Source organism: Phoenix dactylifera, unplaced genomic scaffold (genome assembly GCF_009389715.1).
Source record: "Phoenix dactylifera cultivar Barhee BC4 unplaced genomic scaffold, palm_55x_up_171113_PBpolish2nd_filt_p 000064F, whole genome shotgun sequence".
Taxonomy (NCBI): Eukaryota; Viridiplantae; Streptophyta; class Magnoliopsida; order Arecales; family Arecaceae; genus Phoenix; species Phoenix dactylifera.
Window position 1 is genome coordinate 1,498,177 of NW_024067673.1, and position 17,221 is coordinate 1,515,397.

The 17,221-nt window shown below is 39.0% G+C and overlaps 1 protein-coding gene across 1 annotated transcript; it reads right to left on the reverse strand.

Moving 5' to 3' along the window:
• Nucleotides 1–535: 535 nt before the first annotated feature.
• LOC103698211 (probable lipoxygenase 8, chloroplastic) lies at nucleotides 536–15,926 on the reverse strand. Its single transcript, XM_008780205.2, has 9 exons — nucleotides 15,506–15,926; nucleotides 13,458–13,726; nucleotides 7,725–7,965; nucleotides 6,725–7,045; nucleotides 6,552–6,637; nucleotides 6,069–6,179; nucleotides 4,585–4,886; nucleotides 1,971–2,237; nucleotides 536–1,560 (listed from the first exon to the last, which is right to left on the reverse strand). Exons 1-9 carry the CDS (start codon nucleotides 15,846–15,848, stop codon nucleotides 801–803), a joined length of 2,700 nt encoding a protein of 899 aa, XP_008778427.1. The 5' UTR covers nucleotides 15,849–15,926; the 3' UTR covers nucleotides 536–800.
• Nucleotides 15,927–17,221: the final 1,295 nt, after the last annotated feature.

The following is a 17,221-nucleotide window of genomic DNA, read 5'->3' on the forward strand; positions in this document are numbered from 1 at the left end:
TCTTTACATCTTTCTATAATGTCTGTTCATTTTTCTATGCAGTTTTAATTACATCTAATTAATGTGAATACATATACTAGAAGTCTTCATGAAGTCTATAAAATACTTTCCTACTATTGTATTTGGGAATATAACCACAAGTAGTTGATTGTCCTCCATCTTTGTATTGAGTTGCTTCAATTAATTGTTCACATATTCATCTTTAGGGTCCTTAATTTGTGTGTAGCACAAGACCTCTGAATGTCGTTGAAGCAATTGAGGCATGTTTGTTGAGGAAAACTCTTGCAGCGAATAACATCAGAACAATGGGTTGGGCTGTTTTCGAGAAGCATTTGCATCTCCATTCCAAGCACAAGTTTTCGAAGAAAGGTTGAGAGTCGGATGGTTTCTAGGTTATTTCTCATCCATGATACGTGGTATATTCTAAAGATGGCATAAAATAGTCAATAGCTAGCCACGTACGTTGCATAGGTACATGAAACGAGATCAGAAAAACATAAAAAAGAAAATAAGAAAATAAGAAAGAAGATAGAAATGAAATGGTAGGAGGTTGTATCCAATGCAAACGTCAAAGCTCAACCCTATTACAGGCAGCCCATGAAAAAAAAGACATCAAATTAATTTGAAAATTGCAACGCCGTCCACGTACTAGACTCTAGGAGATATAACATTGTCAAATATAAGTCCCACCATTGTATTCTAGCCTTTGTTTACTACAGCATTATATTTTAAATTTCGTAGACAATTGATCTTCTCTGAAGTCACAAAGATAGGTGAAGTAATATCAATTTTAATTAATTTCAAATGGAAATGCTGTTAGGGATTCCCATCCCTGTGACCCCAGGCTCAGAGAAAGGCTTCATGGATTCGTAAGGAACTGTGCCCGCCCCAAACCTATTCTTAAGTTTTGGATCTGCATTCCGTTCATCAATAATTCCTTCAATCTCCTTCAACCTTCCATTGAACCTCTCGTATGCTGCTTTAATTATCGGATCATGCACCCAAGGCAACTCTGGCTCCCCGCCGAGGTACTCCTCGTCCGGCGAATGGCTCGATAGCACGTCTAGCACCGCCATCACCACCGTTGCTTGAATTTGAGAGGGAAAGCACCGTAAAAGAGCAACTTCTGGCTTCTCCAAAAATTTGATAAACTCATCTTCTTGCAAGTCCTCCACCGGCATCTTAATGCGTGCAATGGTTGGCCGGTTGGGGAAGTAGCCACCATACTGATACTGGCCGAAGTTGACGGCAGCGTGGTGTGCCGAGGCCACCCACGTTATGGTGGTCAGGATGTGGATTAGGTTCTCCGGGCTGTCCATTTTTGGCCACCATGGCTCGTCTTTCTTGTCGCCATGGCCTTTGGTCCTGACCTCATTCCAAAACTCTTGGAGCTCGTAGTCTTCTAACACATGGCTTGAGTCCAGGTAGTAGTGCGAGACGTAGTCCTGGATCCACTGCTTGATGGCAGACCAGATCAAAAGGCCATCGGTTGCAAAAGGATAGTCCTCGATGGTTAGCCTCAGCCCGTGCTCAGCTATCGGATCTTCGACCGCCATTCCCCTGATATTGAAAGAGAAGAACTTTGTTAGAGTTTCTAATGTGGACCCAGTTGAATCTATAAGGCCTTGATTCAAGTGACCCGTGAGGTTGCTAATTATTAGTTGGACCAAATCCACCCACCAGTCAATCCAATGGTGAACCAACACGCTCAAATATATATGTATTGCACGATTTTTCTATTTTATCCTGCTATGCGCGTGCTGCTGCACGAACGGACTGTTCCACCAGCTCAGCGGTAGATCTGATCCAACTAATAATCACTTATGTAAGGTGGGCTCCTACTTTTTGATTGCTTTATCTAGGTGGGGTATAATTGGTCAAGGTTTCAGTTTTTTTTTATTATTATTTTGTTCTGAGGTCAAGTCATAGTCGCAAAGTCGATATGGGAATTTGTAATAGAAGAGGAATGCCTCCGAATCAAGTCGGCTGGCAGGGCCTCCATGTCAAAGCGCCAGAACTGGTCATAGGCGACAGAGCTGATCTCCATGGAGTATTTGAGTGGGGAGAAGGATGACTCAATGATCCCAGCTGCGCTTATAAGGAATTGCCGAGCAAGTGAGTTGATCTCCATGGTGTAGCGAAAATGTGGGTGCAAGAGTCGGTAAATCGGATGCATTGCATTGAGCTGCCGATTTGCTGCAATGATGTATGGCTCGACGCAGGCATGAGTTCTTAGCCTGCAAATTACAATAAAAAGTAATGTAAGAAAATATAAAATATATAAATAAATCTACCTCATCCTATTAGTTTAAATTTTTGGGACAAGTGGTGATTTTAACATGGTATCTATCAACTTAAGCTTTTGGGACAAGTGGTGATACCAGGATAACAATAACAATGATATTTCTCCATAAAACAATAATAACACTTGCTATATTTATTATTACAAAAACTAATGGACCATATGTAATAACACATTATCGGTGGTATCCAATTATGTCACTATTGATTTACCACATAAATTATTATGTTAGCACTAAATCATGTATTATCCTTATAACTAAATTTAAACTGATATCATTTTAATTAGATAAGCAAGGGAAAGTTTAACACACTAACCAACATTCCATTGAGATAGCTGAAACTGCGAGAAAAGGCCCAAGAAATTAGACAGACAAACAATCCTAGCGTTTGCCAATTAAATGATATGATGATCATAACTTGGGTACTTCAAATTTTGTTATAATATATTATTATAATGTAGGTGTCATTATGTGGACAGCGAGTTTAGGTGGCTTAGGTCTTGGGTGTGATTAGATTGGACTAGCTAAGGCTAATTAATGATCCTGGGCCTAATTTGAATTTGGGTTGGTTTTTGTTCATTTTTATGCCAATGCTATATCTTATGAGAACTTTTACCCTCCACAAGTACAGGAAATATTTTGCCGCGATAAAGGAACAAATCCACCAATATGACTTTTACGTTTCAGAGGAACATGCCAAACAATGTCACTAACTCTTTGATAAGCATCAGTAGAATACCATGAACCGCTTATACGTCTCTTTTTTCTCTCAAAGAAAATGCAAGCTGGCTAGCCAAACATTGTTGTCTCATGTAAAACATCCAAAATAAACTCCAACAATTACTCTCCATCATGTTAGATCATGTGAGATACTAGTACTAATTTTACACGTGTGGATGGCCGCTAGAATTAGTAAATTATGATGTATACTATTTTTTTTGAACATTGATTCAATTAGAGAAAAGGAAGATTTTCCTCGAACCACTTAATTTGAATCGCTCCAAAGAAATTTAAAAGAAAATGAAAGAATTGTAAAAATAGAGTTTAAGTCTTCTTTTCTTTCATTGATAATCTAAAAACTAATGTATGCAACCTTTTTTATAATGGTGATGTCCGTTTTTGTACAATTTGAGTTGGATTCCTCTTCTTAATTCTTATAAGGCTCTCTTTCTTAAAATAGATATAACTAATAAAAATAAACTCAAAAAAGCTAAAAAAATTTAGAAGATAGACTTCGACTTCTGCATTAACTGTGCCTTCTGTCGCTTGGCTTGATTTTTTTCGAATTGAGATATAAATCCAATTAAAACCTTATTCGAAAAAGAAATGTTCGGTCTAACAAGGCTATTTCAAGATCTAAACGATGGAGTTTGGGTATGATCGTTAGAGTCACTGCCCTTTAAAGGGCATAATGTCACGTTATAGAATTCGAAAACTTATCTAATGTCAATATAAAGATCATCTTAATCGAATATTATATAACTAAGTTATGACTTCTAAAAATTTGGTTTATGAGTTAGCTTTCCAATATGACGAATCTTACTTTTAAACCCTATCCAACGATGCATATAGTGACCAAATTAGTCTACACCGAGTTTAGGAATTCTTTCAAATCAAATATCAGTACACCACTAGAAAAGGGTCGAAGGATACGATCCTTTCCCCAAGAACCCTGCAATAGTGGAGTGATTGTTATCCTAACTGCTTTGCAAATAACAATTCCATGAGGATTGTAGGTTTGGTTTATGCCTTACTCATTTCCCTTCTAATTACTCAATTAATGCTTATCACTCTTTTACTCTTGCCAATCAAATCTAGCCATCCAAGTCAAGGTTAAATTAAATCCTGGAGGCAATCAGAAAAGGATTTTACTTGTGGATTATAGACGCAAATGAGACAACTGGATGATTGAATTATAAACTGCATTGATCTAGCCATTGGCTGGTCCTATTGAAAATTTGCAATATGCTCGATCCATGTCCAGCCCATTCACATCCCTATCTTGGATGGAGGCAGGCCAATTCCTGGATCATATTTTGATATATCAAACTAGATCGAGCAAGTAAAGTTTAGTGAACCAGAGCTTATCCCCATGGTCAGCCCTATGCTTATGAACAAGAGATTCCAAGTTCAAATCTTGGACGGTGCATTCCCGAATGCTGGTTCCAGATTCGATCTTGAATGGCACATCTCCAAGTATATTGGTTTGGATAATTAAAATATGTTACGTTTAATTTAAAAACTTAGGATAAGCTAATATTAATTAAGACACGACACGTACCAGTGGGTGATGAGCTCATGGTAGCCGGAATCATGAGCACCAACGTGAGCTTTGGCGAGTTTCCAGAGCCAAGCCCCAGTGGCATCCCAACAAGGCATGAAGACTTGCTTCCACTGGGGCTTGAGCGGGGAGGCTGGCCGGGTGAGCTCGATGGCAAGCGGTCTCAGAGTGCCATTGTTTGTAAGGAAGAAGATCGTACGTGATCCATACAAGGTGGTGCCTTCTAGCTCTTCAACTTTGTGCACAAATGGAAGGAAAAGGTCGTGGTAGTCCAGCATAAACAACCTCTTTTGCTTGAGTGCCTGCAGGAATTAAGACAAGAAGAAATTGCTATGAGCTTGTCATTAACATGACCAATCATTGGCATCGTGTGTTTTTCGGAGAATTTTTAAAGCACAATCTCCCATTCTTCCTTCTCTTTAGGAAGAAAAAAAAAGGAAAGAAAAAAAAATCTTTGTAGAATATGATACATTTTGAGCTCTCCACCATGCGCCTGGCTGAAGTTGTTTGCAACAAAAACCATGGCCACGAGGGATTAAACATGGTGGTTAATGAGAAAAATATTAGTCATCCTGACCTCAAGTTGTTCCGACCTCGTTGACTTCAGCCTTAACCGAAGTGAATGACCTCGGCATCGGCCGATATGCCATTCTGTTCGGTCCTGCCTAGAAGTAATGCCAAAGGCTATTCAATGAGTTGCAATCATGGCATAGGCAACAGTTATACCAATACGACATTAAAGCCACGATCAATGCAATTATTGTCGCATATCAATTGTGGAAAGTCGTTACCACATAGTTAATGCATGATTAGCCATTACCATGTGATTGTGGCACTTTCAGATAAATCAACTAACAGACACTAATCTCATCCTATATATTGGGATGATCGAGGGACCCTCACGTAAGCTTTCTTAAGCTCCCACTTTCTCTTTTGTTTTTCATTGTTGCTCTAGAACTCCACTAACCTAAGCATCAGAGGATCCTCCGCCGAAAACTTTTTGGCAAGTAGACTTTTTTGCATATCATGCTCGCCTTCAAGCTTCACGATGTAGAATCCCTAGCATTCTCTTGGCCGACCTGCTTTTCAGCTCAACTTCGCCGACCTCAGCACACCTCAAGCGGAGACTGACCTCAAACCAGATTCTAGCAGCAGTAGGTCCAAAATGTACCATTCTTTGTTTGCTTTTGACATTTCTTATACGACTCGAAATCTATTAATGCATTATTAGAAGTCCGAGTACTTCCGTGGATAGGGATGCCAATGTCCCAGTCTCAGGCTTAGGTTTTTCCAAATTTCCAACGGATTCAACCGGAGCAATGTAAATTTTGGCCCATTGGCCAGCCCAATTTGTATAGTCAGTTGCATGTGCACATGAATGTCTGAAAAATAAAAGAAGAAACAAAGAGTTTTTGTTCTAATCTTCCCCCCATCATATTCTTGCAACTGTACATGTTTAATATCTAATAGAACGCAAGTATTACCTCTTTTACTGTCATGAAGCCTCCTATTTCTTCTTCAATCATCTCTACATTGATAGCAGACTCAGGAGGGCCATAGACCTGCGGATCAAGTTTGCTTTTCAATGGGAACTCCTGCACAATGTTAGAGAACATATGTAGGATAGGTTACTTATGAGTCGGTATCTAATCATCTAAAGATAATTGAGTTTGATTGAGTATTGGTCGCTAATCATAATTTTAAATTCTAGAAGACAAATAGGTTCTGTGAAAGACATTCAGCAAAATTATAGTAAAAAGAAAAAACTTAAATTTTAATTGATCAATAGCGAACCAAGGTTTCTTTTTAAGGAAAAGGAGTTTAATCTGAAAATATGTAAATAATTATTTAATAATTATAAATAATGTAACAATTATGTAATAATACAATGAGCCATTCAACCAGTAAAATGCAAATGTACAGTGATGGCAGGACTGTATATATATATAGCTCAAAGGTAGCCTTACCGTAACCAGCTGAATGGCATAAGGGTTGACACCCGCCAACGTTTGCCGAGAGAACTCTTCATCTCTAAGCCATGAAAACTTATCCTCTACAGTTTGTGAAACAGATGAACTTAGCCATGGGGACATAAAACGTGTTACATGATGCAAAGCGAGAAAAAGGAGAGAGAAGTTACTTTCAATCATGGCTGGTGGCTCAAATTTCAAGACGTCATCGGTGCCATCACTAATGACCTTCACCAACCGAGGGATAATGCTTTGGAGGAGGCCAAGCCCTTCTTGCTTTGGCAAGGTGAGGCCTTCATCATATAACTTATCAATGGCAGTGAAATAAGGAAAGCCGAGATTACTTTCGATGAGTGCAGTTTGGATCGAGGGAATAACCGCATGGAGCACAGATCGTAACGTCTTTCCCGAGAACTGTAAAGATTTCACTTCGGAGAAGGCCTCATCCCTCGGTACGTACATGGAGCTGCTCCTTGTTTCCGATAGAGGGTCTGTTCACGGTTTACAGATTTTTTCACATAAGTTGCATGAGATGGCAATATTTATCAACGTACATGTGTCATCATCCATCGACCGGCAATAAAGCATCCCTGTTTGCACCTTTTGAGACAATTAATAAGAAAGCATGATTCTAACCCTTACATATCATGTGTACGAGTAGTTGTGTACTTAGTAGTAACTAACTACCAATTGGAATTGGTTATAAGGTGCTACATACTAACAAAACTCATGCATCGCATAAAGCCTGTTTAGATGCTTCTGCTGGCCTCCCGGAAAGAATGGTGACGCAGACAGAAGAGGGAAATGATCCTTATTTTTCAGGATAATAGAGATTTTCATGGAAAAGTGGTTTGCATTACCCCTGAAATTTAGGGACTATGAATTCCTCAGCTCTTAGAGATCCGACGATTCCTTCTCATGAAACGGAACTCGTCATCCCCCTTATTACCTGGTCCGATTCAGGAATTGGCGGCAGATAAAAAGCTTATACGCCAACATCGATCCAAACAGGTAGCCCGGAAAAGAATGGAAAACTTCGTGCTGTTTACTGTTAATCCATCTTAGGTCGTTTCATGGGAGACACATCAGTTTGCTGCCAAAAGAATCCCAAACTCTCTCCAGGCTGCATCAAATTTCGGGCAAACAACTACAAGCATGCATATGTTTTACCTTTCTGTGTTCTGGGGCGTCCGGTCCGGCAGCGCCTTGGGTAGGGATATTTCTTGCTACCACCAAGGACTGGTCTAGCTTTGTCCTCGTCAGCATCAGGATCACCTAGATCGTTGTACACGTCATAGTCATAAATCCTTTCGAAATCCTTACGTTCTCCTTGGCCATCACCTCGCTTGATTTCAAGTTCTTTACTCCTCGACCTACGAAGGCCGCTTGGAGTTTGGGCAGGCAAGTAAGACTGGTAGAAAGATTAATATGGGTATGTTAGAGAGATCGCGACAGCATTTGGCTGCAATACGAAAAAGAAGCTTTCAAGTAGAATGTGCAAATTAGCTGTAAATGTACAAGAGTCGAAGTCATGGGCGCACTCTAAAGTCATTCGTAAGGGCTGACAATGATGTAATGAAAATATTTAGATATGATTGGTAATGTTATATGCTAGGAGAGTTTTGTTTTGTTTTTGTTTTTTTATTGCCCAATATAATGCAATGTCCATAACATTTATTTTAGAAGCTAATAAATATCTTAATGCAATTCTAAGCAAGAGAACTGCTACATTTGCCGAAGTATGTCCAAAATGGGCGCAAAGAGAGGTCTTTTCTTCTTTTCTTTTCTTTTCTTTTCTTTTTATTTTGTTTTTCAATTGTTGAGTGCTTTTATTCACAATACATTCTAAGGAACGTATATAACATTTTACTTCAAACTTGAATATCAAAATTCCATAGAAGAGATTAGGTTCGTCAACATCTACAATAAAGAGCCTAGCAAGATTAGCACATGAAAACAAGAGGAAGAAGAACGGGACAAAAAAGAAGAAGAAGAAAAGTCAGCATGATCAAGTCCGCTTTAAGACTTGTGAAGATGGTAAGTTATATAACTTTCAAAGTGAAATCATTGTATCTATAGAATAATAGGAAAAGTTATTTTGCTCCAAGTAAATCCTACTATCAATATTGGATTATTGCAATCTATATGAAAATCATGGAATCTGTGCATGATGAAGCCATTTTGCATATATGCTTTTCCTTTGGAAATGAAAATCATCTCTACCTATAACGGCCATAATAATAAATTCCTATTAAAATCATTACACAGTTCTTTTCTGCGAAATCAAAATTATGTAGGATGAGATTTTTTCGATTTAAAATAGTAATAGCTGTAATAGTCTGAGGGATGGTTGTTACTTGTAATTATAATAGGAAATAACAATTAATAATGATTCTTTAAAAAAAAAAGAAAATTACAATTAACGATCCAAATCATTGTTCATATATAAATGAAAAAAATGTTGTGGAACAAATAAAAAGTATTTTTAACTAGTAAGAAATTTGAATTTAAAATACTAACTTTTATGATAAAATGATGTCATAACAAAATAATGGTCAAATAACGACCATAGTTTAAAAAATTGTTATTCATATATATAATATACCAAATTTCTTTTGAAACCGGCTGTTATAATATTATAACCACCATTATTTTAAATTATGCACACTCTTCATAACAAAAATTGTATTTTCCTTTTATTACATCAGTTTATTACTATCATAATTAAAGTATAACCACCCTAATTTATTACTTGTCATTCCATTTTTTTTATTACACTTTTCCTCATAAATAAAGAGGTTTTAATTTGAGAGTCGTTTTAGTCCAATATAAAACATTTGCAATAGTGTTTAACCAAGGTACACCATAAAGAGAGAGGGTGGGTTTATATTCTCTGCATGAAGCTTTAGGGTGGGTTTATTATTATCAAATTCAATGAAAGCTTTCCGATATATGACACATGCGCTATATGTCGAAACATGTTACCTTGGAGACAGACGTCACGCTAAGACACATCAAGAAACCTAATCATAAGGACAAGTGACGTCCAATATTGTTCAAGTCATGGTTCTTTGTATATTGACAAGTTTCGGGAGAACATATAGGCAAGTCTTGCTCGTGCCAAAGTCTTTTGTCATATTTGTCTTGCCCTTTGCTCCAGGACATCTAGATGATGACAAGAGATTGGAGGTGTTTCAGACCAAGCATGTATTTAGAGAGGCCAACGGAGCTGCCGACTGGTTGGCTGCTTATGTGACTAACCATTCAGAGAATACCCTATGGTCAAGAGAGGGAGAGTTGTCTCGGACACTCCGTGAGCATGTATTTTCTGATTTTATTGAATGTGTTCGTACACGCATTATATAATTAACCCATTAAAGCAAAGAAAAGAAAAGTACAGTACGATAGATATAAGTGATAATTGAAGTAGCTGAAAAACAAATATGGTCGAAAAAATTTGGACTTTAGAATAGAAATGAACTTCCAATCTAGCAATTTAGTTTAGAAAATTTTTATTCTTATTTTGATTTTATGAAAAATAAAAATATCTGGGTTCCAAAAATCTATTTCCGACTCTTTTCAATATTTAAATTTTATTTCGATTTTGATCACAAACCAAATACATCGAAAAATATGATTATTTCGATTTTCATTCCAATGTATTTTTTGATTCCGACTATGAAATTGTGAACTAAATAAACGCTTAATTTTGTAAGCTCAAGCAAGCCTTTTTGTCCTATGGCTATGATTGTAACTGAGCAGAATGACTTATGTTTGGACTTTTAATTCATGGCTATCAAATCATACGGATGGAGATGGTAAGCTAAATATGCTGAATCCAAGGAAAGACAAAAGGTCGCAAATGCATGTGTTGCTTCTGTCGCCTTCATGACCATGCGCACGCAAGTGATGTATATAATATACCAGGGCCCAAAAATCAACTGGGCCTAATACCCTTTTTATTTGAGTATTGGGCCCATGGTTGGCAGCCCATTTGATGGCTGCCATCTCACGCTTTATGCATGGATGTGACTAGGACCAACTGGGAATCAATGGAAGGCCCTGCTGTTAGACCCTCCACTAGGGGGAAGCTGGGGGTGACACCTCACCCTAACTAAAGCAGTTACCACCGCATAAGAGCCCTATGTATAGCCCCTTACGGTTCTCCTTCTTCCTCAAGGATTTTCTGGGATGACCGCTGAAGCGTCGGAGCAGGGGGCACCGTAGTTCATACCCTGAAAATGGGTAAGCTCCCTGATCATGTTCAGTTCTTCTTTATTTTTCCGTTTTCAGAATAAAATAGAGAAGGAACTTCGTACATAGCTCTTGACTACGCCGCTGCCGATTCTCGATAGGGGGTTGCAGTTGGGCCGGAGCCCCATTCCCTTTTTCCTCTTTAGTGGGATAGGGGGGTCTCGATGAAGAGAAGAAGGGAGGAAAGAAAAGAAGAAAGAAAGAAGGAAGGAATGGAGGAAGAGGGGACTTACCGGTTCGTCGTCGTCACATGCGATGGCCACCGGCTTCGACCGCGAGCCCGGCCACAGGCACGACTGAGAATGCCACGAGCCCGGCCACAGGCACCGCCGGCCGTGACCCGACCCTCCCAAGCTCGCCTTCTTTCTTCACGAGAGAAGAATAGAGAGAGGAAGAGAGAGGGCTTGGAGAGAGAGAATATGGGAGGTTTGATAAGGGAGATTGAAGAAGAAGAGGAGGAGAGGAAAAGAGAGGGGGAGAGCTACGGGAAGAAAAAAGAAAAGGAACAGGGAAACTTCGGAAAGGAGAAGAGAAGAAAAAGAAAGAAAAGAAAAAAGAAAAAGAGAGGCCCTTAACGGGTCCGGCCTAACGGGTTGGATCCGAGTTCAGGTCCGAACCCGTTAGGCCCAAATAAAAGAAAAGAAAAATGGGTTTAGCTAAATTTGACTAAACCTAAGCCCAATCAGATTGGGCTAAGTCTGGACGAGCCCAAACTATAAATTGGATTAAATTCGAACTAAATTAAGCCAAATTAAATTGGGTCCGAATCCAATTAGGCTGAGTTGGTCTCAGCAGACCTAATTGAATCATGAATCAGGCCCAATACAAGCCCAATTCAACTGACAGAAGGCCAAATTGACCTCGGGCTGACGCTGACTCAGACCCAAATGAACCACATTGACCCTGAACCAAAATTAAACCAATTAAACTGGCACTAAGCCTATTGACCAAATCAGAAGACCAAATTGGCTAGAAAAGGCTGGAGCCAATCATGAACCCAGGCCCAATCCTTTAATTAAAAACCAAATTAACCTATGTGGACCCAACATCGTTTTAAACCGAGCCCCAAAGGCTCCAAATTGGATAAATTGGGCTTGGGCTAGATCTTTCGATGGGATCTAAGCAAGTAAGTTCATAATATGATGAACTAAGAAATTATATAATAAATAAATAGAGAATAATGTGATCCCTATGATGTTGTTTTAGGTAATTAAGGATTTGTTACATGGATTTGAGAAATTTGGAAAGCGGATTTCTGTAAGTAGCCTGTTCTTAATCTTATGTTTTATGGATCATGGTAAGTTGTCTTAATCTTGTTGTGGATTATGTAAGTAAGTAACTTGCCTTAATCTTATTATGGATCATGTATACGCTTTCTTATATAAATTATAAAGTGTAAGTAGCCTGTTCTTAATCTTATACTTTATGGACATGGTAACTTGTTTTAATCTTATTGTGGATCATGTAAGTAAGTAACTTGCTTTAATCTTATTATGGATTATGGATGTAAGTAGCCTGCTTTAGTCTTATAGTTTATGGTTATTCATACATCATGTTTATGCAGATTTTTAACTATTATACAAGCAAGTTGATTTGTGTGTGAGATGGATTTTGGTACTATAATTACACCTAATATAGTAATTGTGGTATAAGTATAAGATATGATGATGAATTGCATCTAGTTATATGTACTACTTGCAAGAGATACTTATGGGCTCTTGATGCTATGGGCTGAATGCAATTGAGTTAGCCTCGCCAGTGGCCGAGAATGACTGAGCCGGCCCCGCCAGTGGCCGATAACAACTGAGTTGGCCCCGCCAGTGGCTGATAATGACTTCGTCGTAGCATCCGAGAGGTACTACTTATGGGCTCTTAGATGTTACTGACCGAATGCAACTGAGCTAGCTTTGCCAGTGGCCGAGAATGACTGAGCCGACTCTGCCAGTGGCCGATAATAACTGAGCTAGCCCCGCCAATGGCCGATAATGATTTCGTAGTAGCATCCGAGAGCGTAAACCACAACAGGCTGGTGTACGGTTTTACGTGGTATGTTTTCATGAAAATTCTTGTTGATATAAAACACAGATTTATTGACTCAGTGTGAATATTTCATCATGAAAAATTGTTAAGTAATGTACATGTTAGCTTTTCAAACCCTAAATTAAACATGTTTAGTATTATAGTTGATCCAATAAAATTATGCAGGATTACTTACTGAGCCGTGTAGCTCATACCCGTTCATTTATTTTTTCTTTCAAATCACCACCAATGATAGCAGTCGGAGACATTTTTCTTCTGTATCAAGGCTTCTTTCTTTTTGGGTAAAACAAATATATTTTTGTGTATATAAAATGTTGCAAAAGCTCTGTACCCTGAACGATCCAGTAAGTTGTACTGGAAATGCTTAAATATATAAAAGTTTGACTAGTTTAACTACTCTATTACCCATGACCCATGTATGAGGTTTCGTGCTATTGTGGGCGACAATCGGCGATAGCACGGCTGTGTCACAGATCTGGATCCGGGTCGTGACAATGTATATAAGAAAGTCAGAATGCAAAGTAAGATGTAGAATTTTAGATTGCTATAACGTAATTGCTTAGAAAAGTATTGAGTCCTTGGTGAAGGAAGAGTAATGCAAAGACTTACCTTGTTGGTGAAGAAGATTCTCTTCTCTGGATTGTCGGACTTGGAATGCACCCACGAATTGCAACTTATTGTAAGGGTGGTGGTATCGTCGGAGCTGAATGTGATGTCCTTGAGAAACATCTCATTATGGTGCTCATTTGTCACCAAAACCGCTCCAATTTCACCAAAACTCTTGGGTATCGTAAAGTCGCACTCATACTTGATGTCATCTATATCTTGGCTGCCCTTGTGAGCGTAGGCTTGAATCGTCGCCTTCTCTTGTCCCGTTTCTTGCATGCAAAAATTAATATGCATCAGTCAATATCATCAGATGTCAGTCTCATTGAATCCTAGCTAACCAAAGCCATGACCAATAAAATTTACTCCAGCTATCTATCTTCATTTGTCTCCTTGTTCCTTCATCATCCGTGCCTTGAGAATTTGCACGTTGCCCTACTGCTGAGATGATGCATCTCGGCTATTCAAGAATATCTACCTTTCAAGAATTGAACAAGTCCAACGGCGACAAAGAATCACATCATTTTTGGTGGTCCTGGGTCGTACATAGAATCACATCATTGATGGTCCAATGAATCGTCCCTTGTCAATTATGTCACATCTGTATCGCTATTTTGATATTTTCCAAACAAATGACACCTTAATATTCTGTTTATTTTTCTTTATCAGTCTTTATATCCTTAATAGAACATGACAAGTAGTTGATCTTACAATATCGTCCCTACTCCCGTATGGATTACTTCCATTCGTATCGATATGGATGGTGTAAAGTGAACACATGACATATCATGGAGTCAGCTACTTAATTATGCGTTCTTAAACTATGGAAAATGGTTAGTAAAGCCACTACAAGGAAAGGGATGCAGGACTTGGTAGTCCATCAAGTAGATATTTTGGAAGGATTTTGATTGGGCATCCGTGTCCTCTAAATTCCTGTGTTTGAATAGTAGATCTGCATAAAAGTCAGTGGTCAATTTGGCCGGGAGATTCTTTGGCACGTGCAGGGACGGCCACAGGAATATAGAAATGAAATTTTAACATTGGTCTTTTGGTTTGAGCCAGTCTAACCATGTTTATAAATAATAATATCTTGTTTTGTAAATTAACAGAGATTAAAACACTATTTAACTGCCATCCAAATAAGGAACAGAAAATAAAGCTAATTGGGGACATTTGCTAGATTGACACCCAAATTAAAAGCTGAAGCTAAGTTTCCCAAGGGCAGGGCGAAAGATAGGTGAGATATCATACATTAGACGAACTGATTGATACCATGCCCTAAATATATATATCACAAAACATGCATAGCATTTTGTTAAATGATCCCAGTACTTGATTGATTTTGTTGGCATGTTCTTTGGCGAGAGCCGTTCAAAATGTGAACGTGTGGCTTAATTGGATGCCTGAATTACTCGTGAAAATCTTCACAATTGGTTAAATTAGCTTAGACTTGCCTTGACTAATTAATATACATATTAAACTTATAGCGTAACCCATATTTTTGAAGACAATAAACAGTTGCTAAACTCATATTCTATCTCCATCGATGATAAAGATAGAATCAAAAATCTCAAATATTATGATGACTTGTGTGGGTGTGTGTTTAGTCCTATATCGGTTATTGTCGAGAAGATCTTGGATACTTATACAGGACTAAGAAATCCAAATAATAAATTCGGCTATTTTTTTGGATAAAATTTTGGATTGTGACAATTATAGAATCAAATCTTAGCTCCATGTCCCAAACTGATCACCAGAAAATAATAAAGAACAGAAAAAACCAATATAACAAAGAGCTGAGTAGTTTCTGGAAACATTATTACTCCATCTCTTATTATGGGAGAAATCTTGACCATCCCATGAGTACTCACTCGTCTGTCATTCATTGAGACACCGAGGTTATTTTAAGGGCAAATCCCGTAGTAACACTAGTGAAAGGCAGTCTTAGCGGCCATGCATGAAACATGAAACCTTACTAATATGTATGGACTAAGAAAAAGAGCTAAGGATTTCCCCAGCCTCTACTAACATGAGCTTAGCTGATCACTTACTTGGATCGACCTCGGCAGCCAGGAGCTCAAGGAGGAGACTTTTACCAAACAGATCAGTAGTGTCATCGAGTGCACGCGAGGGACCGAGGTTACTCAGTAAACCTCCGACCGTCATTTTGACGGCAACAACCGCTCTAAGACCGATGGGTGCATCTCTATCCACTGAAGAAGATTGAACTTTCCCTGAAGCACAACGAATGCAGTCATGCTTCCCTATCTTTTGGAGCTTGACCGTCGCCGGCCGAAGCCTGAACGGCGAGGAGCGGTGGCTGGAAAGAAGGGACCCATGGGAGAAGAAGAGGAAGGGAGCACTGTTTGCTGTGAGGAGATTAGGCTTCAGCATCTCTTCTTTAAGATGAGATGGGTGGCCAGGGTTCTAATGAAGGGGTTTAGAGACCAAGGTAGCTGGCTGCTTATAAAGAGATCAGGTGGTTCTCTCTAGGTGTGTGAACTTTGAAGGGGCAGCAGTCTAAAAGCAAAAGGAGGTGGGTATAATCACCGTTGTGAGCATAAGAAAACATTCACTACTTTATAGTCTGCAAATGATTAGCAGATAAAAGGCCTCTCCTTATGCCTATCAGTGCAAAACAAAAGGAGAACACTGTCGTACTTGCCAAGGATGCATCTTGTTCCATTCTTATTGTTGGTATATTAGTTTGGGTTGGCGTTCTCTTTGAGGACCTGTGCGAATGTATATTTAGTTACAGGTAGCCCAATATATTTTGGGGCCTAAGACGAATTCAGTAAATGAGATCTTTTTTTATTTTAATAATAAATTTTTTTAATAAATATAAAATACTTAAAAAAATGATATGGAAATAAATAGCTGTCAAATACACTATTTCAACAAAGATGCTTGAATCTAACAAAGATAAGCAAAGAAGCCTCTTTAGTTTAATATAATTTTTTGAATGGGAGCACGGAAAGATAATTATGAAAAAGTAATTACTCTAAACGAAGGGCTCATAAAATTGATTAAATAACTGAGATAATGACATAATGCTCGACAATACTGTCTACCATGCCAAGCAAGAGCAGGATAGGAAAAGGTTATCCCATGGCACTTCATGGTCAAGATAAAGAAAAGAATTTGTCTAGAGAGGGAGCTCTCTATAAGAGCAAGGAGGGGCATTATGTGAAATTCACTCCATCTAATTAATAAAAGTCCCATCCCACCATCCCCCTTCCATCAAGGGGGACGACTCGTAGCCAGCTCCTGTTCCCATTTTATATGGGGCCTTTGCTTGCCTTTGGTCACGGTCAAACACAGAAAATAGGCAAGGAACCTCCCTACCCCCCCTCCCCCCTCTCCCCCCTCCTCTCTCTATCTCTCTCTCTCACAATCTCTTTCTCTCCTCTTCTCTCTTTATTTCATCACAGATCGGTGCCTTGGTTATCTTCCACTACAAAAGAAAGAATATCTCCCGGCGGTTTTTTTTGTCTCTACCGACACTTTTAAGCGTCGGCGAATTTTCAGCCCACGCATTGCAAAGCGTGGGTCAGACGTCGGGCAGGTGGGCGTGGGTCGGGTTTAACCCGACGCGTCAAAAAAGCGTCGTCGGTCTATGCCGACGCTTTTAAGCGTCGTTCCTGTTATAGCAATCCGACGCTTAAAAGCGTCGGCGTACCTCAACCGACGCTTCCCACCATAGTCTCCATTGGACTATGCCGATGCTTAAAAGCGTCGGCCTATGCGACTTTACCGACGCAATAACA